At 49.1% G+C, this 27,004-nt stretch overlaps 1 protein-coding gene across 1 annotated transcript; it reads left to right on the top strand.

Moving 5' to 3' along the window:
* The first annotated feature begins 1,450 nt into the window (after window positions 1–1,450).
* On the top strand, window positions 1,451–27,004 carry SCN1B (sodium voltage-gated channel beta subunit 1). The gene is made up of 6 exons (XM_083512390.1): window positions 1,451–2,946; window positions 19,345–19,511; window positions 21,451–21,694; window positions 22,805–22,946; window positions 24,427–24,537; window positions 25,730–27,004. The coding sequence occupies exons 1-5, from the start codon at window positions 2,901–2,903 to the stop codon at window positions 24,491–24,493; spliced, it is 666 nt and encodes a 221-aa protein (XP_083368516.1). The 5' UTR covers window positions 1,451–2,900; the 3' UTR covers window positions 24,494–24,537; window positions 25,730–27,004.

Genomic DNA, 27,004 nt, shown 5'->3' with positions numbered 1-27,004 from the left:
TCCAAGGGATCTGGGAGAAAGCTAGATCCAGTAAAACTAATTTGAGGCTTGAAAAGCACATAGGATTGAACAAGGAAATGGGGAACAGGTGTCACTCTTTTAAAAAAGTTTTAGAAGGGATAAAAACATACTCTCCCTTACCACCTCCTGACCATGGGGGCAGTGAGTGTGAAGGTCAGAAGCTGTGTAGACACCAGCAGAAGACCTCTAAGGTGCCATTCCCCCCCTTGGACAACACGTCCAACAGGCACTAAAAGCACATGGGAATCCTGGGAGTGGTGGTTCCTCCCTGACAGAGCTACGAATTCCCAGCAACCTTCACAAGCCACAGTTCCCGTGATTATTTGGGAGAAGTCGTGTGCTTTGGATGTGCTTTGAATGCGCAGTGTGGCTCTGCCTAATACTGAGCTACATGGGCCAATGATTTGATTAAGTAGAGGCAGTGGCGTAGCGTGGGTTGTCAGCACCCGGGGCAAGGCAAGTAATTTGCGCCCCCTAACCCATGGATTTGCGCCCCCTAACCCTAACCCCCCGATGTTGCGCCCGGTGCGGCCGCCCCCCCTGCACCCCCCACGCTACGCCACTGAGTAGAGGGCATCTTCTCACGTTCGAAATTTGGCTAGGATAAGTGTCAGAAGTGCATCCTCTCCAACATATATAGCCTGCACTGTGTGTGGATTAAGGGATTTCATCTGCTATTGTCTACCCAATTTAGGAGGAGGGGTGGGGAGAGACAAAGGGGTTTTTCTCTCTGGGATCAGGCAGAAGGGCTTAAGTCAACCATCACTTTCTGGCGCTTAGTCCAGGAATCTGTTTTCAGTGCCAAAGAGCAACAGGTCTGCTGATAAAAACTGAGGCTGCCTCTGAGTATCTGCAGAGTGCCTTTTATTACCCAGTAGCCACAGACAGGATAGAACGTGGCACCTCTTTTCTTACTAGGATGGGAGGCAGCAAACATAGTTTTAATTGATTTTTAAAAAATAATAATGTTATAACTATATTGTAGTTTGTGCTAGAATTTTATGAAGAGCGGGTAAAAATACTGTAAACCCAATAACCAATGAAGAGGCCAAGGAGTTTCATCCTCAGGGACCTATTGCAAGGCTTCGACTCACGTGACACACCAACGCCGAGAGTGCTTCTGACCCGGTGCAAAGTGTCCTTCAGGGCCCGGTCAGGGGCATTGTCAAGACTTTCGGGACAGTCCCTTCTCTTCTTGTAACTAGAATCTCGAGGTGCGCCTGTCGTTTGGCAGAGAGGCGCGCGGGGGTCGAGGACCCACCGTGGGCGTGACTCGCGCTGGCGGGGCGGGGGACACGACTTGGGACGAGCTGCTGCCGGGCTCCTCCGCTCCCGCAGCCACTGCAGAGAGTGACGCATCCCTCTTCCGTCCTGATCTTCCTTGCACACCCGCCCCCCTCGTTGATTATTCCCCACCACACGGCAGAGGAGGCGGAGGCGGACGGGTGGGCAGGTGGGCGCTCACGTCCAGCCAGCTCGCCCTCCCCTTGCCTGCCTACCCTCGGCTTGCCCCGCGTGGCGGCTCCCTGCTCGGCTCCCGCTGTTGCTTGGGCTGCTGCTGCTGCAATGCATCAACTTTCGCTGCGCCCTCCCCCTCCGACTGGCGCACGCTTTGATTCATTCCCAGCCGCCCTCTCCGACAGCAGCAGCAAGAGCAGCAGCAGCAGCGCCAGCAAGCCCAAGCCTTCTGCCGCCAGCGCCGGCTTTGCCGCAGCGGTGCGCGCCGCCGGGGAAGGCTAGGCAAGGCGAGAGCGGGCAAATCGCCGCGTCGCAGCCCCCAGTTGAAGGAAGGAAGGAAGGCGGGAAGGAGAGAGAGAGAAGGAAGGAAGGAAGGAGGGAGGGTCATCCGGGCAGCGTCTCACCCCACACCCTGATCCTTCCCATCCCTCTGCAGCAGGCAGAGTCTTGTCTCCAAAATCGATTCCTCTTCGCTTCGATCCAGCCCTACCGGCGACAGGAAGCGGTTAAAAAGATCTGACCTCTCCCCGTCCCAAGTACAGCCCGCGAAGGGGCTTCCGAGGCGCCGCGCACCGGCCATGGATCTGGCCCTGCTGCGTCCCGCACCTGCTCGTGGGGGCGGGTAGCTCCTCCTTGCGCGCGCCGAAGACGCTTTGCCAATCGTTAGATCGGGGTGTGTGTATGTGCATGCCCGTGTTTTCGCAGAGAAAAAGAGACAGGATGCCCATTCGGAAGGCACTCCGGATTTAAAGACGTAAGGTGACTCGCGGAGCCTTGTCGCCAGCGGACCCGGAGCAAGGCCGTGAGCGCCTGGAGCCCGGTCGGCGCACCTCGGAGTGAGGAGGACACGGTTCCTGGGACCGGGAAACAAGCAAACAAATATTTTTTTGGAAAGAAAATTGGCAGGAAATTCAAAGCTCCGGACGCGGGATCTGCGGCAGGACAAGCCACCCCGGCTCGGCTCGCCCTGGCTTGGTGAGGAGGAGAAAGGACCCCCGCGCGCTCTCCGGGCCCATCCCAACTTTTATGGATCCTCCCGCCGGCCGCCTCTTCTGCATCTCCTCGAGCTCTCGGTCCCCGGCTTCGTCCCGTCGCAGCGCCGCGGCGCAAGGGGCAGCCGTCGGGGCAGCTAGCGGCGCAGCGCCCCCTGCCGCCGCCGCCCTCTTCGGGGCCGAGCGGGATCAAGTGGCCGAGGCCGAGTCAGCTGCATCCGGCTCCGGCATTCCAAGGCGCTCTTGGGTTTTCTCCTGCGGGCGCTGAGCTCAGCCCCGGGCTATAAATACCCTCCCTGGAAGACTCTCCCCCAGGATCGTCTGTCTGTTGACCGCAGGAGGTTGCTGGGAAGGGCGGGGGGAGCCCGGCGCTGTGTCTGTCCCCCCTAGGCCCAGAAGGGCGCGCACCCTGGATCCGAACCCCCCGGGATGGCTACCCCGCGCCCCATCTCGCTCCTGCTGTGCTTGGCCCTGGGTGAGTTGGAGAAACGGGGTGGTGGGGCGAAGGGAGGGAGAGAGAGACAACGGGGTGAATCCGGATCTAAGGGTACGGAGTGGGACCTCGGTGGGGGTGCTGCGGAAACCCAGTTTAGACGTGCAGGGGGTGCAAAACTAGCTGGGTCGTTGTGGTGGTGGTGAGGAAGACCAAGGAAGGACCAGGACTTCTCTTTGCTCATTTAGGGCCTGCGCAGGCACGCGGTTTGATCCCAAGAAAACCCACTTTCTAGATTTTGTGTCGTGGGACTTGAACCCAGTGCAAAAGACGCACATCCCTGCCCCCTCCTCAGTAAAGCTAAGGGCTTCTGTTGTTGTTTTTCTGGGGCATGATTCAGATAGAATCCGAATCTCTTGAGATCCACGAACCCAGTGCTGAGTCTTCCCTGAGCTTTCACTGGCCCTATAAAGGGGTTCACTTTCAGAACTTCCCTTAAGGAGAGAGTGCAAACAGTCCATCCTGGGGAGCTTGAAATCCAGCTCCAGTTCTTCTCTCCCTCTATTAGGGTTTGCATATTGAGCCCAGTCTTAGGGCCCAGGATTTTGTGTATGTTGTGCAGGGCAGAACAGAGGCCACACCACTGCCACTCAATCCTTTTCTGCACTTTTTTTATAGGTCCCACAGAGTCCATTCCATGGCTTCTAAAATCCATGTCAGGATTTCTTTGTCTGTTCCCAAAAGGGCCCCAAAGTAGCACCTCCCCATACAGTCAACCCAGCAGGGATAATCTCAGAGGAACCAGGAGCAGATTGCAAATGTAATAGCAATTTGGGGGTGGGAGTGAATAGTCACAGTGGCTGCAAAGGTAATGGACTTTTAAGTGAACAATAGCCCAAGGAAGGAGCCCCAATTTTTGTGTGCTAAGATGTTCTCCAAAAGGGGTCCCAGTGAGTCTGGCTAAAGCCGGTGGGATTTACTCCCGAATCTACAAATTAAGGATCAGGCTGTGCATTTGTGTGCAGAAGAGAAACAGGGAATTGTGTGAAAAAATAAAGCAGGTGCAATTGAAAGGATAGAGGGTTTTTGGGGGGCAGGGGTTGCTGCAAACAAAATAAGTGTTTCTCTGGCTAAACTTCTATCAGAGAGGGGGGAAATGGACAGGGTAAAAAGAAACTAAGGAAGGATCACACTCATTGTAAATGAAGTGGGGTGACCTCCCCCCAAAAAAAAATTTTGGTGCTTTAGTTTGCCACATATTTTTCTTCTTTTGCATTCATGAGTGATGCCAACTGCTAATATAAAATTAGACAAGCATGGCATTTTCAAAGTTTCTAGCTTTCTTTCTCAAATACAAGCAAAATAAAAATGATAAATAAGGCAATGCGCTAGGGCATCAGAAAAATCCCGGTGGCAAACTACCCTTAATTTCCATGGGGAAATTGCCCAGTTCAAATGTTTCTAGAAACCTACCTTGCCTATTCCTGCCTCCTGCCAGCCTCCTCTTGGGTCCCCTTCCATCTGTCTCTGTTCCTATGTCAGCAGCCTTTTCTGATGGGTTTATAGGTAGCGTAATACCTTCTTGCTTTTAGAAATCTTCCCAGTGGTGCAATCAGGTAATTTTAGACCCTGAACTATCCTCCCCACTCCCAAACACTTTAGATGGCGATGTGTTTGACTCGACTTCAAAACATGGCACCCCAAGCCCTGCTGCTTGGGGGACCCTCATTCTTCAGAGTCTGGGGCCCTGGACTGCTGCCCTCAAGTCCTAACCTGACTGTGCTGCCCGGTCTCCACCCACTCCCTTCCATATCTATGCTTTCCTGTGGCAGGATCTTCTGGTTCATCCCCATAGATTTAGTATGGCTTTGGAGGAGGCAGAGGAAAAGGAGAAAGGTGCTTGGAATAGCTCAGTGGTAGAGCATGGGGCTCTTAATTTCAAGGTTGTGGGTTTGAGCCCCACACTGTGCAAAAGATTCCTGCATTGCAGGGCATTGGGCTAGCCTTTCTCAACCTGTGGGTCCCCAGATGTTGTTGAACTACAACTCCCATCACTCCTAGCTAGCAAGGCCAGAGCTCAGGGACGATGGGAGTTGTAGTCCAACAACATCTGGGGACCCACAGGTTGAGAACCGCTGGCAGTGGTCCCTTCCAACTCTCCGATTCTATGAAAACTCTCCCACCATCTTTGACAGCTTCTGCGGAGACTTATAGCCTTCCTCCAGATGTCGTGGGTGGCAACTAGTCCAGCAAAATCTTGCCTCTCTTATCTATGGAGATTCCCAACCCTTGCTTTAGGGTTCTCTGTTCTGACTCAGTGGGATGCCCCGACTTCACGAAGTACACAGGTGTGTGTGTGTGTGTGTGTGTGATGCCTTTAGGTGCTTCTACCTTGCTGAGCACAGTAACAGCGACCCCGAGCCAATGTCTCTGTGTGCATTGGTTTCCTCGCTGATCCAGGATAGTGAAAATAATTGGACTCCATAGAGCAATATTTGCTCTCGTACTACACAGTCCCCTGGATCCAGGAAGAATAGAGGGTGGGGGCGGGAATTTCAAAGCAGACATGCAGATCAATCCACTACTTAGCAATTTATTTATTTCCAGTCATTTGTGCCTCTGCTTTTTTCACTTGCCGGATCACCCAGGGGAGTAAAACGTAAAGAAAGAAGCAGCAGCTGCATTAAATACACAGAACGATCCTATGTATTTACCCAGGAATAAGTCCCACTGTATAAAATGGGTAAGCGTGCATGGGATTGCAGCCACAACCAGAAATATTAAAACAGCTGATTAAAGCAAATGAGCAACATGACATAGCATAAGGCTGTAACAACTCCTTGGTATAAAGAACCATTTGCCCACTGAAATAAAACCCATGTAGAAATTTAGGGCTGGACAGACAGAACTCAGGAAGGTATTCCAAAACCTTTGGCACCAGTTTAATTATCCATCTCATTGTAATATTCCGAAGACCTAGGTCGACATTCATGCTTTCCTCTCCCTCTCAATGTTGTTTTCACAACAGCCCTGTGGGGCAGGTTAGGCTGAGAGCCAGTGACGGACCCCCAAGATTACGAATATTGATTTTATGGCTGAACGCTGGTTTTAAATTTGGGTCTCCCGATTCCTAGTCTGCTACACCAGAGGTGGGCAGAAAGTAGATTGGGATCTGCTAGCTCTCAGGATGATTTGCAGTAGATCAGCAAGGGTGGGTTTCCCCCCTTTTTTCCTTACTCCTAGTCGTTCAACAATTGCAACTGCAAAAGAACTTTCCCCTCCTAAATTAGGCCACTGAGATGAAGAAAGCTCACTAAGAGTGGATTGCTATGTGAAACGATTATGAACTCAGTTCAGTTCTGGTGATGACGACAAAATCCCAGGCTCAGGATGTGCTCAAGAGGCACCCAACCCTGTTCTTTAATTCTAAACTGTATATATTTTGCACCTAACTTCTGTTCGTGGATCTTGGGGTTATAGTAAAAAAACAAAGTAGATTCAACAAGCCAGTACAGTGGTACCTCGTGTTAAGAACTTAATTCATTCTGGAGGTCCGTTCTTAACCTGAAACTGTTCTTAACCTGAAGCACCACTTTAGCTAATGGGGCCTTCTGCTGCCGCACCACCGCTGCACGATTTCTGTTATCATCCTGAAGCAAAGTTCTTAACCCGAGGTACTATTTCTGGGTTAGCGGAGTCTGTAACCTGAAGCGTATATAACCCGAGGTACCACTGTACTATACCACACAGCAAAGGGACGGATCCCTCCTGCCCCTGGAAAGAAAGTTTCTTGGTTGCCTTCCCACACATATTTATGTATAGCTGAAATAAGATAATTATTTGTTTCCAATTTTCAAAAAACTGTCCTATGCCTGGTAGCCTGGGAGTGTTTTTTTTAAAAAATATACTCACCCCAGGGGCTGGTTGCTATTTGCAAGCCTGTCTTAATCAAAAGCTCTGGATGCTTTGCAGATGGAAGAAAACCCATGCCTATTTTCCACATTCTGGAAAGTACTGGATGAATCTATTCCCGGTCTCCACCCCCCCCCTCGCATCCTTCCTACACTTTGGCAAGGCTTGTGTGCTGTATTTTGTTATGTCAACAGTACATCTCTCTAGTGGAATGGGTGGGTGGGTGATGTCATGGCCCTCCTCCCATCTGTGTCTACCTGTATTTATTTATTATATGGGCTTTTCTCGGGATCTCAGAACGTGATCATGAGAAGTGAGATTCCTAACACTGAAGTGCTTTTTCAGAAATCAGCAATAATTTAGCAATACATGCTAAAGTCAGTCTCTCTCTCTCTCTGTAAATATTTTTATTGAAGGTTTTCTACACTGCATACAATAAAAGCCAAACTAATCTAAAGAAAAGGAATAAAGAATAACCTAAATAAAAAGAGAGAGAGAAAGGGAAAGAAACAGAGAGGCAGAAGGAGAAAAATAAAAAGAATGAATACCAAAAGTCCTCTATTGGAATTTTATCAAATCCCTTTCTCCATATACAGACAAGTAGACCCTCCCAGCTCTCACCTGGGCCCCTGATCTTTGATCTGTCATCTTCCTGTGTATATCTTCATCAATCCAAAATAGGGGACTTTTACAAAGTCTCCATAGCAGTGGGTTATACAAAAGGCATACAGACGGATCTGTTTTAAATCCTGAATTTGTGAACCAGCTGTATTTCACAAGCGTTCCATTGCTGAATTAAGGCGCATGGGTAGAATGACGTTAAAACCGTGAAATGGAAAGTGGAACATCTTTGACATCTGTGGCCGCCGATGTGGTAGCGTCGACTGCGCAATGTGTCGCAAGTTTTACTCATGTCATCTGAGCTGACAGGAATTTAGGGTTCTAGAGCCAATCTCGCAAACCGTTTGTTCCTTGCGCACCACTACTTCTAAATTCCTCAAACAATTTTTTCCATATTTCTAACTTGAACAAGTAAGGGAGAACTCTTTCAGCCCCAAAATTCACATGCCCAGGTGGGTAGGGTGGGGGGGGGGCAGGATGCCGGCCCGTGGGAGGCTGCCTCATTCCACCTCATTGGCCGGCTGGCCCTACAAAAAGCCCACAGGCAGGACTCTGGTCCTGGAAATAGCCATCAAGATTAGCTACTGTTGACGACCTGTGAAATGGTCTAATCCCCTTTCGAAACCATCAGAATTGGGGGCCATTATCACATTTTGGGATCTGTAACCCCAAAGAAAGGCTATTTACAAAAGGGAAGCCCCCATGTATGCTTGCTTGCTGTGGTTCAGCTGCGCTGACCTTTTTTTTTTTTTTGCAAATGACATACAAATGACACCTTTTTAAATATGTAGCTACCTATTTGTTTCAGGTGTGGCCCTCCTGGACTCACCTCTGCTGTTAGGCAGGATGCTTTCATTGGGGTGCGAAGGGTGTACAACCAACCCTCGTCAGCAACCAGATTTTCTGGAGGGCTAGAACTGAGTCCGGGGCGGAGGGTCAAGAAGATGCCCCAGTTCTCCCAAAGCGCCCCATTCCTTCGTTTGCAAATTTCTGTTCTGCTGCAGATGCTACACTCTCTGCCCTTTTGGCCATGGTTTGGCAACAGATGGGCCAAGTGGTCTTATGCATTTGGCCAGATTTCATACCAGGGCCTCTGGTTGCTAACCAACAGCACAGAGAGAGCGCTTTGATAGCATTCCAGGTCACCCCATTAATTTACAACCAGGGCCAAGAAAAAATGTGGTGCTAAAACGGGAACCCAGTCTAAGCTGATGGCCAGACTGCACTGGGTATTAATTTGCTAGCCTCCCCCAAGTTATTAAATCAGTTTGTCCATCAAGGGCTTCAGGCAGAGATTTTTCGCTTCAGTTGATAGCTGTTCCTTTTAACTCGGGCGGATAAACTTTTCCCACCCAAAGACCACATTACCTTCTGTTCTGTGTGTGTGTGCATGTCAGTGGTGGGTGGAGCCAGAGGCCAAAATAGATGGAACAATAGATTTGACTCTTTAGGACAGTAAAGCTTCCTTCCAGCCACCCCAAGGTCAAAGATTTCTGTACATCCACCTCTCCATGCTCCATCTAGGCCAACAAGAAGCATTAACACAAAGGTGAAGGACACTTTCTGGCCAGGCCAGAGCATTTAATGAGGTGTGGGCGTGGCTTGGAGAGGGGGTGTGGCCTGAAGAGAGTCCCAAGGGGGCCACATTCAGTGAGGCCTGCAAGGTTGTATTCAGCCCCAGCGCCTGAAGTCCCCCACACATTTTAACTGAGGGTAGCAATGTTTCTGCATTTATTTGTTTTTAATTGGAAACTGATATGGGAATACAGTGGTACCTCGGGTTAAGTACTTAATTCGTTCCGGAGGTCCGTACTTAATCTGAAACTGTTCTTAACCTGAAGCACCACTTTAGCTAATGGGGCTTCCTCCCTGCTGCCGCGCCGCCGGAGCACGATTTCTGTTCTCATCCTGAAGCAAAGTTCTTAACCTGAAGCACTATTTCTGGGTTAGCGGAGTCTGTAACCTGAAGCGTATGTAACCTGAGGTACCACTGTATGCAGAACTGAACTTAAGACTTGAAAGGACAAGACACTGAAAGAAACAGAAATTGAAAATTCTCCCAGTCTTTAGAAGACAGCAAAGGGGAGCAAGAAATTTAGGAGGAAACTGTATGTTTTTAAAGGTGGGGGAGTAGTGATGTCATAATTTGCAAACAGTATTAAAGGTATGCTCTTACCTTATGCTGATAGAAGGAGCTGTACATCTGGGGATTGTTTGCGTTTCTGGACGCTACTTAAAACTAATGGTCGGCCCATTTCTAATCATTAAATTTTCACGGCTCTTGCTCGAGTGCTGCAGAGTTGATTGTGGGGCTGTGGCCAAATGGCAGTGCTCAGGAAGATACAGTCCACCCGCCTCCTGACATTCCCCAAGCCTGCTTGACACCCGTCAGCAAGGTCCTTGCAAGACCCATGCATTCCCAGGGTCTGCATCAGCGTGGAGAGAAATCAGGCGTTTGCTAAGGCCTGCAGAAACCTTGGCCATCGGCCTCTGCTTCCATCTTCTCACCTCTTGGGCCACAGTGATCTCCCAGGCTTTCTCGCAGCAAGCATCTTTGGTGTCAGAAGCGCATGAAACGAGTGGGACCTGCAACACCATGTTGCAGCGTGCCTTTTAGCTGCTCAGTGTTCCAGCCAACCCGGCAACTTCTTTCAGGATACTCCCGTTTCATTCCTCTCTTCCACTGCATGACCATTCTCCTTCAACCAGATACTCAGTGTTCTGCAGCCGTTGAGCCTCTCCAGTCCCCATTTGGGTTTGTTTTTCCCTGATCCAATAAATTCACCCCCCCAAAAAAAACCAACACAGCTCCCCTTTGCAGTTCCCCAGGCATGCTGATATCTCCCTCTTGTTTCTCAGTGGCCACGTTTTGGCTACAGTCCTGTTGGCACTTACTTTCTGTGTTTGCTATTAGAGGGATGGATGAGAGGTGCTATCGGGAAGCATCCACCTTTGTCCTGGGAGCCCATTCTCTTAGCCTCAGATGTTGGCTCTGGTTCTGCAACGGCAAGAGGAAAAGCACTTTGAACATTTTCCCGGGCGGCGTTTTCTCCTTTGGGATTGGGCATGTGCACTGATTTCCGCTGGCCCAAAAACCTGGAGCTGTTTATTAAAATAATATTTATATCCACGCATACTAACACAACCCAGACAGACTAAGCTGGCATAAAGTGCTCCCAATCTCACCCCTTTTCTCCTTCTTAAAATATATATTTGTTCCCTAATTCAGGCTGAAGGAGATGAGTTGGAGAAGGGGTGCCGCCCCCCAATTTTCCAGACTTAAATTCTTCAGTTCTCCACATTTCCACAGCAATTTGTGATGGGGGAAAAATCCTCATGAAAATTCATCAACACTTCTATGTCAATTTCTCCTGATAAACATGTTACAGTTTACATAAAATAATACAATTGTAGAATTGGAAGGGATCCCAAGGGACATCTAGTCTTACCCCCCTGCAATGCAGGGATCTAACTAAAGCATGCACATTTACACATTTTTTGCAGTCGGTTCCCCCTGGAAATAGTGCATTTTGGTATGTTATTTTCACTAACATATGGCTTGTAATAAGCTAAGTCCTACTCAGAGTAGACCCATTGAATGACTGTAAAGTTATATCTTTTATATGCATTTTTTGGTACGTGGTGTTTGGTTCAAGCATTGCATTGCAAAACTCAGAGAAGTGCAAACTTTGAAGAAGCGCTGCGGTTTGGTTTGCATATTGGTTTGAAAAGTGTAGGTAAGGCAGTTTCTTGTTAAACGCAAACAGAATCGCATTTCTCCTTTATCCCACAATCCTCTTCATTGCCTGTTAGTGCTGCTGAGCTAGATGGTATGAAAGAACTGCCTGTGTTTCTGGAGCCCTGAGGTCCCTTCCCACTCTTCTTGTACCTGCCCTTTCCAAGCATGCTAGCAGCCATGTGGAAGGAGACTTTGCACATGTATATGTGAGGGAATCAAGGCATCTTGTTCAGCCCTTGCCCCCTCTAGGAAAACCTGGGGCCAAACCCTCAAGAAAAAGTAACTTCCATAATTTCCCCTACCTGGTCACCTTGAGCCAGATTTTGACTCAACCCTAGGCGAGCAGCTGTTTGCAAGCTTGTTTTTAAAGCCCTGGGGGTTTCCGGCATGAGGTTGCAGAGGCTGAACGTCATGTCCTGCTGGTTCTCCAGCAGGATAGTGCTGAGAATTGGTCAGCAGCTAAGACTTTTGCAAAAGAACCGCTGGTGCTTCAGATGCTGCTGATTGTGTGCTGAAGTCAGCAAAGCTCCCTCTGCAAGCTCTGTCCTTCAAGCCAGCAGGGTGTCATTGCTGATGCATGAAAAGCAGGGAGAAAGAAAATGACCTGCTGGAGGACGCTGGCTCCTGCCCACTGGTGTACTGACACGCTTTGCAGCCATAAACATGCGCGCATGCTTCCTCCCTTTGCTGACAGTGTTGTCACACCTACTCAATTACTCGCCCACGGGCGCTCAGTCACACTTAATGACGATGCAGTCCCAGTAACTGATCTCTGCAGGCTTCCCACTCTGACGCTTTCATTCCTACTCCCAAGAAACAGGCAGGATTCCTTGTGGGGTAAGGTGATCTTACTGGTCAGTTCTGGGGCCCAAGCTCACAGGTGCAGTGGCGGAGGAAGGGGGCAGGGGGCGGTCTGCCCCAGGTGCCATCTCTGAGGGGGTGACAAGAAGACAGCCCACGAGGGACTTGCCCTGCCACCCTGGGTGTGAGCTGCCGCCGCATGCGGAAGATCCTCCACTTGCAGCTGCACCATCTGCCACCGTCCGTACGGCACGCTCACATGCGTGGTACGTAGCGGCGCATGCGCTGTATGTAGCGGCACGCATGCATGTGCACCGGGCAGTTTGCCCCGCGCCTGACATCCTGCACCGGGTGGTGGTTCTCCTTCCTTTGCCCCTGCACAGGTGTCCCAGCACAGGAAGAATGGATACAAAAACTCCTGGAATACGCAGAAATGGTGAAACTTACCAGAAGAATAAATCAAGATAACAAACTTTTTTAAAAAAATAAAAGAAAGGAAATGGTTTATTGAATATTTACAGATAAATTGTAAACAGATAAAAACAACGGCAGGATTATTGTAATAACCTGCAGTTTCGTAAGAGTATATATTTAAAGAAGATGAATAAATGAGCCAATTAAGTTAATTAGGATATGCAGAATACATTAGAAATAAATTTAAGGAACCGCAGAAAGAGGGGGAAGGAAGTCAAGTTTTGAAATATCAAAATGATCGTAAAATCAGTGAAATGTATAAACCTGAAAAGTAAATATAAAAAAAGAGAGAGAGATTTATTTATTTTTTTAAAAAATGGAGGTAAAAACTGTCGGACAGCTATATATTTGTATAGTGGGGTAGGATAGCTGGTGAAAAAAATCATACCTGGCAACCAATGTGCCCCTTTGGTTTCTGATAATACATGGGTAGAAGAGTCTAAGAAGCCCAGGACACAAATTTTCACAGCCCTCTAGCAGCTTGTGGTGGCTCATTTAGCAGAAGTAATGTATGTAGTGTTAACTCTGGAAGTGTATCCCCGATTCTGACCAAACTAAGCCTCGTAGAGCAAAATATACATCAGGAGACTTAGTGGGGGCAGCTTTCCTGCCCCACTAATATGGGAATGAGGGACACGGTAGTTGAACAGCAGCAGCGGTGGAGGAAGCCACTCGGGCGCCTGGGGCAGTGTGCCTAGGGACAGGGCGAGCTGCCCATAGGGCTGGGGCGAGGGTGGGCGCATCGTGGGGCCTCTGGAGTCTGCCTGCCTCCTCCCACTCAGCCGCTCTACAGCTGGGGAGGGGGGAAAGGCAGCAGTTAGACTGTTTGGGCAGCGTGGAGTCTGCGCGCGCCCAAGCCACTGTATCTCTCCCAGGAGAGACGTGTGGCTCGGGTGCACTGCAGGCCCCACAGTGAGTGCCACCCAGCATTTTGTCACCCCCCTGAGTGATGACACCCAGGGTGGACCGCACCCCCTGCACCCCCCTTCCTCCGCCCCTGAACAGCAGTGCAATGAGACCATGATACGACTTGGGAAATGTCAAACAAACACACCTGAACTGTGGCACCTGCAGGTGCCAAGTGAATCTCCTGGGGTGGAAGTAGGGATAGCGGAAGGGATGTGAGATATTTGTATCGGACGTTTATTCTCACAACAACCTTGTGAGGCAGGTTGGGCTGAGAGGCAGGGACTGGCCCAAGGCCACCCAGTGATCTTCATGGCTGGGTGGCGATTTGAACCCTGGTCTTCCAGGTCCTCACTCAGCAACATCTGGCCACAGGTTTTCCAATCTTGCTGTAGCATTGTCATTGTCGTTATCACGTACAGTGGTGCCCCGCAAGACGAATGCCTCGCAAGACGGAAAAACCAATAGACGAAAGGGTTTTCCGTTTTTGAGCTGCTTCGCAAGACGAATTTCCCTATGGGCTTGCTTCGCAAGAAGAAAACGTCTTGCGAGTGTTCCGATTTTTCCCCGCTCCCCCCCTTTGCTAAGCCGCTAAGCCGCTAATAGCCTTTTAGCCGCTAAGCCGCTAAGCCTTTAATAGCCGCTAATCCGCTAAACCGCTAATAGGGTTGCTTCGCAAGACGAAAAAACCGCTAGACGAAGAGACTCGCGGAACGGATTATTTTCGTCTTGCGAGGCACCACTGTATGGCAAAATCTTATACTTACTCAGAAGTAAATCCAAATGGATTTAGTGGGCCTTCCTCCTGTAATAAGTATGTTTAGGATTTGGGCCTTCGCTCAGTTTTGCCTCGGACTTTTCTGGATTCAGGGAGTCAATGCGCTGTAACATATGCAGCGCCGGTGCCTCAGCAGGAGCTCAGTCTTAACAGATGGCACCTGTGTTCTTCCTGCTGATGCAGCTGATCTCCGCAGAATAGCCGGCAGTGTCCTCTGTTCCAGTGGTTTGCCTGTGGATCTGGTGAGTTATTCTCCTTTTACAGAAGGGGAACTGAGGGCCAGAGAGATGCCCAAGACCACTCTCAGTGACTCCCATGGCAAAGTAGGATCTGGATTGAATCTTTGCAGGTGACTCGGAAACTGCAACTAATCCAGAACGTGGCAGCTAGACTGGTGACTGGGAGCGGCTGGGAGACCACATAACACTGGTCCTGAAAGACCTTCATTGGCTCCCAGGACGTTTCCGAGCACAATTCAAAGTGTTGACCTTTAAATCCCAAAATGGTCACGGTCCAGTATACCTGAAGGAGTGTCTCCACCCTCATCGTTCAGCCCAGACACTGAGGTCCAGCTGCAAGGGCCTTCTGGCAGTTCCCTCACTGAGAGAAGTGAAGCCACAGGGAACCAGGCAGAGGGTCTTCTCGGTAGCGGCGCCTGCCCTGTGGAAATCCCTCCCGTCAGATGTTAAGGAAATAAACTATTATCTGACTTTTAGAAGACATCTGAAGGCAGCCCTGTTTAGGAAAGTTTTTAATGTTTGAAGTTTTATCGTGTTTTTAATGTTCTGTTGGGAGCTGCCTAGAGTGGCTGGGGAAACCCAGCCAGGTGGGCGCGATATATTTAATAAATCATCATCATCATCATCATCATCATCATCAAACTGTAGAATTGGAAGGGACCCTGAGGATCATCTAGTCCAACCCCCTGAAATACAGGAATATGCAGCTATCCAATATAGGGAATTGAACCTGCTACCATCGCATTATCAACACCATGCTCTAACCAACTGAGCTATCTGGTTGACGGAACTCTTGCCTCCAGTTTCAACCCTGAACTTTGGGGAAGCCTGGAGGGCATCATCCGGGCCTGAGGCCCTGCATCCCTGCCCTGGACCATATTGGCTCAGGCATGAACTTTAATCAGGTCGTAGAGTTGTATGTTTGCATCTAGCAACATCTATTTATAAAAAGCCTTCCCCGCCAATTAAAATTGTGCCCCCAGCTGCTATTTGCCCCAGTTTTAATTTGCAAAACTTCTCCCCACCCTCAACCCGTTGTGTTTATGAGTTCTGACATCCCTTTGTTTATAGAAAGAACCCAGAAAGTTGGGGCAGGGGTGGAGGGTGATGTGGATTGGGACCATGCCGTGCAGGGTTGTGGTGTGTGTGTGTGTGTGTGTTGAAATAATGTTTTTTTAATTAATGAAATAAGAGATAACAGAATACAAAACAGAAGGATACAATTAATGCCCTTTGTATGCACTTGGACAATAATTCGCATATGACAAAAGCAAGTATTCATAAATTAAAATTGAGTCAACAGGATTCTGCAGGGTCAGAGTGTCAATGAGAGTTGACAGAGGCTGTTAATCCTTTCCTCCTGCATTGTTTTCCTGCTGAAAATCGCTTCCCGAGCTTGTCCATTGCCCCACTTGTAATGTTTTGAACCAAATGACAGCTTCTGGAAATGGGGTTTTCAGCAGGGAAGTGGGGCAAGGCTGAGGGAGAAAAAATTGTCATCCCATTCAAATCTGTGGGACTTGATTATCAATCAATATTCTTACGATTTCAGATCAGCCACTAGAATACATCTAAACACATGCAATTTTACAGTTTCCAGGCAAAAGCCTTTTTGGGATTAACAACATAACAAAAAGCATTGTGTATGCTTTGTTCACAATTGAACTAGAACTAGTTTTTGAGTGCTTATGTGGTTGGTAGAGGGCTTTAATCATCTGGTTCCCAGCAGTGGCTGCTGATGCACAGAATTTTGCCACTTTGATGGTGATTTCGTTAGTGGAGTCTAACAAAAGGAAGGAAGTAATTTTTGTAAATAAATGAGACAGGGCCCTGGTCACAAGCATATGAATCATGTCCTTGAAATCATGTCTGGTTTGACCTTCAGTTGTATTTGAGGTGCTCCAGTGATTGCTCCAGATCAGAGTACCGCTAAAGGGCCACATACCATGAGCTGGTGCAGAGGTCAGCAATCCTAGTGGTTAGAACATTGAGCTTGAACCCAGCTGTTGTGAGGCTTTGCTCTCTAGCTCCTTAGAGGAAGTTCTTCAGAGGAAAGACGTCCGCAGCTGGCCCTGGCCCCTCCTCCATGCTCCTTAACTTGTCCCTTTTCCAGCTTCTCCTGCCCCACTGGGCATCTTTCCACCCCTCTCAAGGCATTCTGGGAAGATTCCTGTAGACCCGTGACCCTCTCCTCCCGCCAACCATAGGCTGAGCTCCAAGGGTCATCATGGCAGGCACAAGAAGCTGATGGGAGCTGGCAGTGTCTGTTGCGGCTGCATTAGTCAGAACTCGCACCATCGACTTACATTTGTATTTATTGGAATTAGCAGACACCTTGCGGAAGGACGAGAGGGGAAAAACCGAGGCCTTCTCCAGGGTTGCGTGAGCCAACAAAGGGGCAAAGGACAGCATATTGCAATTTTACACTTGCTGAAATCCCCTCTCCTGCTGTGCTATCAAAGGTGCAGGAACAGGAACCTAGGAAGCTGCCTTATGTTGAGTCAGACTACTGGTCCATCTAGTGTTGTCTGCACTGACTGACAGCGGAACTCAAGAGGATTCTTTTCCAGCTGTACCTACAGATGCCAGGGATTGAAATTGGGACCTTTTGCATGCAAGTCAAATGCTCTGCCAATGAGCTACAGCCCTTTTTGGGGTTTTTCTTTTTTTGTATCTAGGCACCTGGGGTCTTTTGCTACCTGAGGCTGAGCAACAGGTGGCATTCCTTTAGACATCTCTTTCCAATCAAGGACAGGGCTTCCGTAGTGGTACAGGATCAGGCATCGAAGCAGTACAAGTATTAAAGCTGTAGGAGCCCTGTCTTGTTTTTTACCAGGTCACCCTATATTCTTCCCCCCAACCCCAAATGTATAGTACTCAAGGCTAAGGTGGCTGCTTATATGCCACAAAAAGGGGTTTTTGGATCACATTTACATATGAAAATGCAGATGTTTATAAATGCAAAATGTATTTATTTATTCAAGCATTTAATTTAACTCTGGCTGCATACACACCATGCATTTTAAATACAGTGGTACCTCAGGTTACAAATGCTTCGGGTTATAAACGCTTCAGGTTACAAACTCCGCTAACCCGGAAATAGTACCTCAGGTTAAGAACTTTACCTCAGGATGAGAACAGAAATCGCACGGTGACGGTGCGGCAACAGCGGGAGGCCCCATTAGCTAAAGTGTTACCTCAGGTTAAGAACGGACCTCTGGAACAAATTAAGTTCTTAACCAGAGGTAACACTGTACAGGCAACTTCCATGTGACGTGGAGGTTATGTTCTAAGGCACCACGTGTTTAAGTGAAACTGCATATATTAGAAACGGCGCTGAAAAAGCCTGCAGAAACTGTTCTGCTCCCACTCTGTCTCTGTTCCGCCCATTTTTGTGATGTTCTTGTGATGTTTTCGGGTCACATCCGGGTTCAGTGTGCGTGTGAAGTTGTGCACATATCGCTAAAATGGTCACCGCCTGTATTTTGAAAGCGCATTGTTCTCCTCAAAAGAACCCCAGGGACTCTTTATTTATCTCTCACCAAGCTACAATCCCCAGCAATCACCCCCAAAGAATCCTGGGAATAGTAGCTTGTTAACGTCAGTTCCCAGAATTCCTTAGTGGCGATATTCATGTGCTTCAAGCATAAACCCTCCAAGTGTCCCTATTTTCCAAGGACGTCCCTGATTTAGAGAAGCCGTCCCGATTTCTGATTTGATCCCAGAATGTCCCACTTTTTCTTAGGATGTCCCTATTTTCATTGAAGGAATGTTGGAGGGAATGGAGTTATCCGACCCCCGAGCTGTCTGAAGGCAATCCTGTATAGGGAAGTTTGTTTAACGTTTTCTTATGTTTTTATATATGTTGGAAGCTGCCCAGAGCGGCTGGGGCAAGCCAGAAAGATGTGTGGAGTATAAATAGTAAAACTATCATTATGGAAGGGGACGTCCCTTGTTTTCATTGGTATGTAAATGTATGTTGTGTACATATACCTAAAAAGCCAGAGGTATACTTCCTCTGAACATGCTTGGTGAAACAGAAACGTCTTCAGCAGGTGACAAAATATTAAAATTATGAGGCTTTGTTTCTGTGCTCAGTGTGGGTCCCCAAAACTGAAAGCTAGCAGTGTCTGTGATACAGAAAAATAGGGATGGTCGTCTTTTGCTGCCCAACTTCCCAAGGGACTGAGTCCCCTAAGTCCATGATTGGTCAGAGATGAATGGATGGAGGCAGGATGCAGTGAAAGCAAGGCAGATCTTTATTTCTCTGTTGCAACAGAGTTCCCTCCCCACCTAGCAAGGAGCAAAGAGAGACTCAGAACCAAGAAGAAACATCGATTTTAAGGGTTTTCATTTTGGCATGGTGAAGAAGGACATCCCCTCTACAAACAGTCAGAAATCACATCACACATAAGATGAGGTTCCTGTGGCTCAGGCAGGCCAAGGTATGATATTCCTGAGGATTTGGCAAGTTTTGCATAGTTCCAGACACAGTTTACACAAAACATTAGCATTTGATAATCAGAATGTCCGTCAGACATTCCTCAATGTAGAGCATCTGGGCAAACGATGACAATTAATACAAAGGCGGTTCATAGATATAGGAGAGGAATCCCTTCAGGAACTTCTCCTCATTGTGACCTGCCTGCGTGGTCTCAGGCAAGAGGGATTAAGGAGGCAGAGGAAATATTTGGGGTCTTTAGGGGAGCCAAGATGGCTTTTGGATTGCTCTCCTATACTATTGTAGTCATGTGGTTTATATACTTACGTACGCTTGCAATTATCAACATTTATTCTATATTTGAGACCTTAGAATCCTTTTAACCACTGGAAGAATTCTGCTGCCAGGAAGGGAGGCAAAGATGACCACCCTTGGTGAGAGGATACAAAGCAATCGTTCCAAAGCTGGAGACACGTGAGAAGCTTTCGTTGCCTTTCTGATGTGATTTCTCTCCCGCCTCCCCTTCCAGTGACATTGTGCCAGGGTGGCTGTGTGGAGGTGGACTCGTACACCGAGGCCGTGGCCGGCAACAGCTTCCAGATCTTGTGCATCTCCTGCAAGAAGCGCAGCGAGACGGAGGCGGAGGCCTTCACCGAGTGGTTCTTTAAGCAGAAGGGGGAGGAAGAATATGTCAAGGTGTGTGCCGTGGCGATGTAAGGGTGAGCGGTTGTGTGGAGGGGGTGGTGGGATGGGTAGCATAATGCCCTGTTCACTCCCTAGACCAGGAAATGTTGTAAGCACCTTCTCCATAAATACACAGGTCTAGAATAAATAAGCTTGTGGGATCTGCCTCATCCCAACTTGGAACTGCAAAGCCCATCAATCAAAGGCAAGTGCAAAATAGTGGCTGGAAGCGTGGAGCCCCTTTCAAAATGGCGGCTTAGGAGGTGGAGCCAGTTGCTCTTTGCACCCCATGAGCCAGCAGACACTGGGATAAACTGCATAGACTGGTACATAGGCACTGACTCCTTGGGGCTGAGGCAGTTTTGTTTCCACCCCCTCAACGTATTTTTCCATGGGGCTGGGCTCCCCGCAACCATGGAGGGACTATATATGGTACTTTTGCAAGTGCCAAGTAATGTTTGTTCTGCTTTTGTAGGAAATCGATCCCTTAGTGGGACAGCACCCATTCTTTGGAGCCCATTGATATTAGGCAGAAATTGTATTCTTTTCGTCACCTGCTAAAAACTCTTTTGTTTCAGCAAGCCGACCCAGGCATATAACTTCAGCATTTTATTTTAATTAAAAGTATGTTTTTTAAAAAAAAAAATCCCTCATTGTATTTATATTTTACATCTTTTATATAGTTTGTTCTTAAATGTTTGTTCCTATCAATATTTTAATAAGTATTTTAAGTTGTTGAAAACTAGTTAGAGGAGTTTTTTTTGTTCTAGCATTCCAATTCTATTGAATAAAATAAAATTTATATATATATGCGCTCCTCTACTGATCCCAGTGTGGCAGGCACTGTTTTAATCTACAAATAAGTTGACTAAATGCTGGAAACTATACATGGACACCCATGGAGTATGCACACTCTTTATACACCAACTGCAATTAAATGCAGATAGTCTGATGTGCTGGATCTCCCATTCTCCAAGAGACCAATGTTAATTGGGTGTCTTTTGTTCCTTTGAAATGGCTTTGTTGATTTGTGAGTTTCAAGGTACTTGGTGTTCCTGAGAGCTCTTCCCCAGGCTATTTTTATTAACTACATCAATGATTAACCATTTTAGGAGCACCTGCATGTATAGGAGGTCTCAGAGAGAAAGAAGAAGACAGAGATGCAGGCAAAGGACTTTGGGGAGCAGGATAGAGGCAGGATGGTGTAAACAAAGCCCATAAAAATCGTGCTGGTGGACCTTAGATGGCTTTTACAGGGTGGTCACCATCATAATAAAAAAGGACAACATTTGCATTGTGCTTTCCAGCATTCAAAGTGTTTCATATACTTCACTTAGTTGCAACAGGGGTGGGCAGCCTATGGCCCTCCAGATATTGGACTCCAAATCCCATCAGCCCCAGCCACTGTGGTCGATAGACAGGGAACAGGGGTAGGGGAGGCTGTGGCACATTGGGACTGGTAGGGCAGAAGATGGACTGATGGGGCACTGCCCCACCAAACTCAGTTTGTCCTCACCCAGCCTGCACTTGCTTGCCTTCTTACAACCAGCCCAAGGGCTATCAGCTTTCTCCTCCTTAGCATTAGTGTTGCCCTTGCAGAATTTCGCAGGAGGAGGATGGGGACAAAACTAGAATGAGTTGGCTCTGTCTGTTATGAGCTCTGGCGCCACCTACTGTTGGGCTCCCTGTCTTCCACCCTACCAGTCCCAATCTGTCCTAGTGAACCCGCCATCATCCCTGAAAGCGGGCTCGGAGCCAACAACCCTATATGCAAGCCTGTATTATTCCCTTCCAGATTGGGGTTGGGAGTCTGAGGCTGTGAGTGGGAATGGTTTGCGTAGGTCCACCTAGTGAGTTCAAGATTGGAGTTGAGTACGTCTTGCCTTATAGTAGGGCCACCTCTGCCAACCAGGCTTCTCTGTGTGTGGACTGAACCTCACCTGTCCTCCAGATCCTTCGCTATGACCCAGATGAGAGGCTCAACGTGATGGATCCTCGCTTTGAGGGCCTGGTTCATTGGAACGGGACCAAGAACATCCGGGACTTGCAGGATCTCTCCATCTTCATTCTTAATGTGACCTTTGACCATATGGGTGAATACGTCTGCACCGTCAACCGCACACTCTTTTTCGCAGCGGAGTTCACACACAACATCATGGTCAACAAGACCATCCATGTTACGGTGGTAGAGAAACGTAAGTATAAGCTTGGAGCTAAGGAGAAGCGGAAAGAGAAGCTGGGGTGGTGGGAGACTATGGGCAGGCTGTGAAACAGTGGTGAGCTTAAGACAGGGATGGGGGAAGCTTCCTTCAGCCCAGAGGCCTTGTTAGACCCACCAGGCCGTTTTGGCCAAGCCACACCCACCTTCCCTACACCTGATGTTGTATATGATGCCAGGTGTGAGGAAGGTAAAGGCAGGGTGTGGACAAAAGGGGCTTTGCGGTCCCAGCCGATCCATTGTGCCTGCAAAGCACTTCCCAAGTGCTAACTAGCAACTGATTGTCAGCGCTTGGGAACTGCTGGGGATGAGGCTTCCCTAGCCCTGACAATCAGCTGATAGTCAGGGTTGGGAAAACACTGCACTCAGGGTTTCCCCAGTGCTGAAAATAAGCTAAGGAAGTCCCATGTAATGTGTGTGGGGGTTTGTTTTTTTGCCCAATGAATTTTTATTTCAAAAATGGGTCACCTGGTATCACAGTAATTTCAGGTGATTGGCAGGTGGTCAGCTCCACCCACCTGCGAGATTTGGCCTTCATGTGTGTGCTGGCTAGATTCATTTCCCTGTGCCTGCTTTAAAACAGAAGAAAAGCACTGGTGAACCAAAGGTCCATCTCATCTCCAGCTTTTGTTTTCCACACTGGCTAACCAGACGCCTCCGGGAAGTCTGCAAATTTCAGTCATTTGCATAGAGCTACCAGCTTTAATCTCTCCAAGCAACAGATAAACTGACTTTTGAGCTGTAGCTGATTAATCGGCGGCAGCCTATTGTACTGGATGGGGATGAAAATTAAGGGCACATGTTTATATCTGGAAGCTCTTTTGGTTCTGGTGTGTTGCTGTAATAGGAATTGAAGGGGGGGGGGGAGTTTTAACAACCATGGATGCAGGGAGCTTTCGCTTGTTAAGATTGTTAGAATGGTAAGAGGTTCTCCACACCCAAGCTAAAGGGAGGACCAATTTGCATGGCAGGACAAACATGACTCAAAATCTGGAGCTGGTGAGCAAATGCAGCTAGAAACATGCATTGGGGGGGGTGTGTGCCTGTTTTGTTTTGCACATCCTTATCTCTGTCCTTCCTTTCACAGAAAACCGGGAAATGGCATCCATCGTTTCCGAGATCATGATGTACGTTCTCATCGTCGTCCTGACCATCTGGCTGGTGGCTGAGATGGTCTACTGCTACAAGAAGATCGCCGCGGCGACAGAGGCAGCTGCTCAAGAGAATGCGTAAGAAGCGTGGGTGGCGATAGGAGGGGAGTTGTGCGTGTGCGCGCACACATGTGTTGAGAAGCCAAAAGAAAGAGCAACAGGAGACGAGTGCTATCTCCAGCTTTGACCCACCTTGGCCAAAGTGCCCTCTGCTGGGCCAGCTCCTACATAGGGCAGAACCCCCTCCAGGGCAATGACATGGTTGCAGTGCATCGCTACAGGGTCATTGCTGTTTGAATTTCCTACAGTGCCTCAGGGCAGCTTTACGTCAGGGGCAATATGGGTAATTTAAAGTGGTAGGTGGCTCCCGGACTGGTATAGGAAGCCCAGGGCTGCCAACAACAGTGGACTCTCTGGTGTTGCCAAGGCCCCAGCAGCTGCCTGAGGATGCCAGATGTTGGCCCTGGCCCTGCTGGAGGTGGCGAACACAGGGTGATGCAGGGGAAGGACATAGGAAGTGAAAACATCTGGACTGGACTGTGTGTCTTACTGGATCAGAGGGAGTTGGGAAGCAGGCCAAAGGCCCTTCCAGTGGAAGACTTCTGTGCGTCTTGCAGTGGTTTTATGCCTTAACTGGTGGCAAAGCCAGGTTCACCCTTTCTTTTTGCTGTTATAATCCTGCTTGTTAGCCTGGCAGGAAGTTGCAGGCTCAGCTGAAAGCAGGAGCTATTCATTGCCTGCCTCAAAGCTCTCCTTGCAGAATAAGCAAGCCCTTGAGTCATCTGTTGACTGCACTCGTAAGAACATAACAAGAGGCCTGCTGGATCTGGCCAATGGCCCATCTAGGCCAGCATCTTGTTCTCACAATGACCAACCAGATGCCCTTTGTGAGAAGCCCACAAGAGCACTCCTGTAGTTTCCAGCCACTGGTATTTAGAAGTGTTGTCACCTTCAACTGTTGTCCTCAAACTGCACTTGAGGCATGCTATTGCCAAACACTTAAAAAATATTTGATGGTTCCCCCATAATAAACTCAATGTGTGAAGAGGCCTTCACGTGTACTTGAGGGGCTGGTTAGAGAGCTTTTGCAGACCCAACCTGGCTTGTAAGCCACTAAGCGGAACCTGGAACAAGGCCAGCTCCAGGTTTGTTGAGGAGGGGGCTTGTCAAAATGTACCCCCACCTAGGCCTGAGGCTGCCTTGGCAGGCTAACCTGACAACAACAATAGGCAGCAGCCATGCCCTGATGAGCACCTGTGGGGCCTGGGGGCGGATTATGTTGTTTCCCCACAATGCCCTTGGCGTAACATCGCTTCAGGGCATTCTGGGAAATTAAAATGGCAGGCAGCTCCCAGACCCACCCAATTGGTGTTTGCTGCAGCACCAGAAAAAAACCACAGTTATTTTGCAGAAGGGCCGTAGATAGGCACCAGCAAGGGGCCACACTAGGTCTTTTGCAGCTGCCGTGTGCCGGTGCCAGCCCTGGTTATGGAGGGTGGGGAATCGGGGCAAAAACCCACCTCACACATATTCCCGCTTCTCTCTTGTGTCCTGACAGCTCTGAGTACTTGGCCATCACGTCGGAAAGTAAGGAAAACTGTACAGGGGTGCAGGTAGCTGAATAGCCCACGTAGGGCTGTTGGCGGGCACAGGACTTCCTGGCTGGCAGGTAATGTATTGCGAACATCACGGCTTCATCCCCCTGTTTTCCAAGAGTGACATCAGCAAAAGATGCCCCTTTCCCCAGGAAATGACTGCTGAAATCTAGAAGGGAAGGAGAGGCGGGCAGGGAAATATGGGAAGAGGCAAGAGGTTAGCAAGGGACAAATGTAGGCAAATGCGGTTACGAGCAATTAAGCTTTGTTGCCATGGGGCCTACCAAACAAAAAAACCCCACCTCTAGTGGATGGCGATTGCACTCAATATTCCCCCTCTAACGGCTTCTAATATTGAGAGTGATTTTGGCAGGCTTCTGAAGGAAAAGGTTAATTAGCATTCTATTACCGCTTCCCCGTTTTAGATTAAATAGCAGGGGGAGACGGTGTGACGTACAGAGGGAGAAAAGTTCTGTCTCTGGGCAGGGCTGCCAACTTCGACTACAGAGGGGCACTCGCATGCCTTTAACAGCTGTGTGGCAAGGGAAGAATCCGGGGGGGGGGGTGTGTGTGCAGCTTTCCCCTGGACTGTGGCACAACTTTGGGAAAACTGGCCCTTGTTGAGCCTTCCTCCATCACCCTACTGTTAAAGGGCCCGGAAACCCAGTGCTGATTCTAGGATTCATTTGCCCTTTTTCCATTGGGCTCAGTCCGCAGGGGCACCTAGAGCAGGGCACCTGTGGGCCCTTATGGGCCTTCCTCGGTGCCCGCAGAGTCCGCTCTCTCCTGCACCCATGCTCCCCACCCCACAGAAATCAGGCTTGGAAGAAGCACTGCAGCCAACAGGACAGGCTGCGGTGTGTGGCCGGCTGCGTAAAGCCCACTGAAATTTCCCCAGTTTGCGTGCCCATGCGCCTGGAAAGCTTGGCGACCCCTGGCCAAGAGGGTGAGGCTGAGGCGAGTGGAAAAAAAGCCGCCGTACCTTCTCCTCACAGCTCTCTTGCTTGGGCGAACAGGCCCCGACAGCAAGGAGGAGAGGCAGCCAAGGGGGCAGGGGTCTCTAGGGTTGGCAGTTGTGCCCACTTCCCACCTCAGATGAGGCATGGCAGGAACCCAATTGTGCCAACCTTCAGCGCTGGACCTGAGCCGCTTTGGAGCCTGAGAGAAAAGAAAAGAGAGAGGGAGGGAGGCGGTAAGCCTGAGCTCAGGTTCTCATTATGCGGTGGCAGTTATCTAACGTTCCTGTGTTTGTTAACGCTGTTCCAGGGACGAGGAGGACGATGGCGGAGAGGGAAAGTGACTCAGCAGAGGCATCAGCAGCCCCTGAGAAGATTTGAGCTGGAGCCAAGCAGCCGCTCCCCCACCCCGCTGCACGACCTCCCTCCCCCACCTCCGCCTTTAACCAAGCATGCTATTTTTTAATAATAATAAAAAAGAGAGCTCTGTATCTGGCCCGGCTACCCAGGGACAGACGACGTGTGTTTCTGAAGGGAGAAAGGGGGAGGGGGTGGCTCGTTCTGGCAGGCACCTTGCTGTTTTTTTTCCAAGGACACATCCTTTTCGCCTTCTGTCGAGCAAAGGGTCGCCTCTGCCGCGATGCATGAGGAGAAAGCGGTATGGCTGCTCGCAAACACACACAAAGCTTGGGGCCCCTTTGCTGCTGTGGCCCCCCTGTTGCGCCGCCCGAGGCCTCTTTTCTTTAAGAGCAATTGCACTTGCGCTTTCTGGTTTTTTGCACATTTATTGCGCTTCCCCCTCGCCCCCTCCCCCCGTTACTTCGCTACCAGCACTTTCTATGGGTCTGAGGAGAGGAGGCCCCTGCGGTTTGCAATTGCCTGGCTCCCCGACATTCCCCCTCCTTTCATGTCATGTTGTTAGGCCTCTGCCTTGATCTCTCTGCTCCCAGGGCAGCCACATCTGGCAAGGAACTGGAGTGGAGAAAGGTATTCAAGATGGCCGCCACACAAGGCCTGACCCTTAGAGAGGACCTTAAGATGGGGACACTAATCTAGGAATACCTTTGAGGGGTGAATATCTGATATATATCTGGATATATGAACTGTGACAATACAGAGGCCTGCCCTGGCTGGATCATGCCATTTTATTGTCTTGACAGGATTTCCCTCAAGGGTGTCCCCCTGACGGAAGCTTTTGCTCAAGGGATCTTGCAAAAGGAAGATGCCTCAGAGCAGAAATTCGATTGGTGCAGGGAGCCTGGATCCAGACGTTGCTCCTTTCGCTGTGTGTCCCCAAACTTTGTTACTGTTCTGCCCTTCCTGGCGTCTTGTCGAATTCGCTTCCCGATCTTTGCCCCCAGCACATATCAGTTCCTCCCACGATGCCTTCATGCCTTTCCCCCTCCTCACGTTTCCATTTCCTACATCCATCGCCACCCACTCAGGCCATTTTGGCTCTTCGGGGAAGACTGTGCCCTCCCCTCTCCTCAGACCCCGGGGCTGGTCCCAGGGACCAGCTGCCCACCATCACAATAATAGAATAGAGTTTGTTCATAAATAAATAATAAAAAAAGATTGGATTTCA

Source organism: Podarcis liolepis (genome assembly GCF_965112155.1).
Source record: "Podarcis liolepis genome assembly, chromosome: 7".
Lineage (NCBI taxonomy): Eukaryota > Metazoa > Chordata > Lepidosauria > Squamata > Lacertidae > Podarcis > Podarcis liolepis.
Note: the sequence above shows the minus strand (reverse complement) of the source record. Positions and strands in the feature narration are given on the sequence as shown.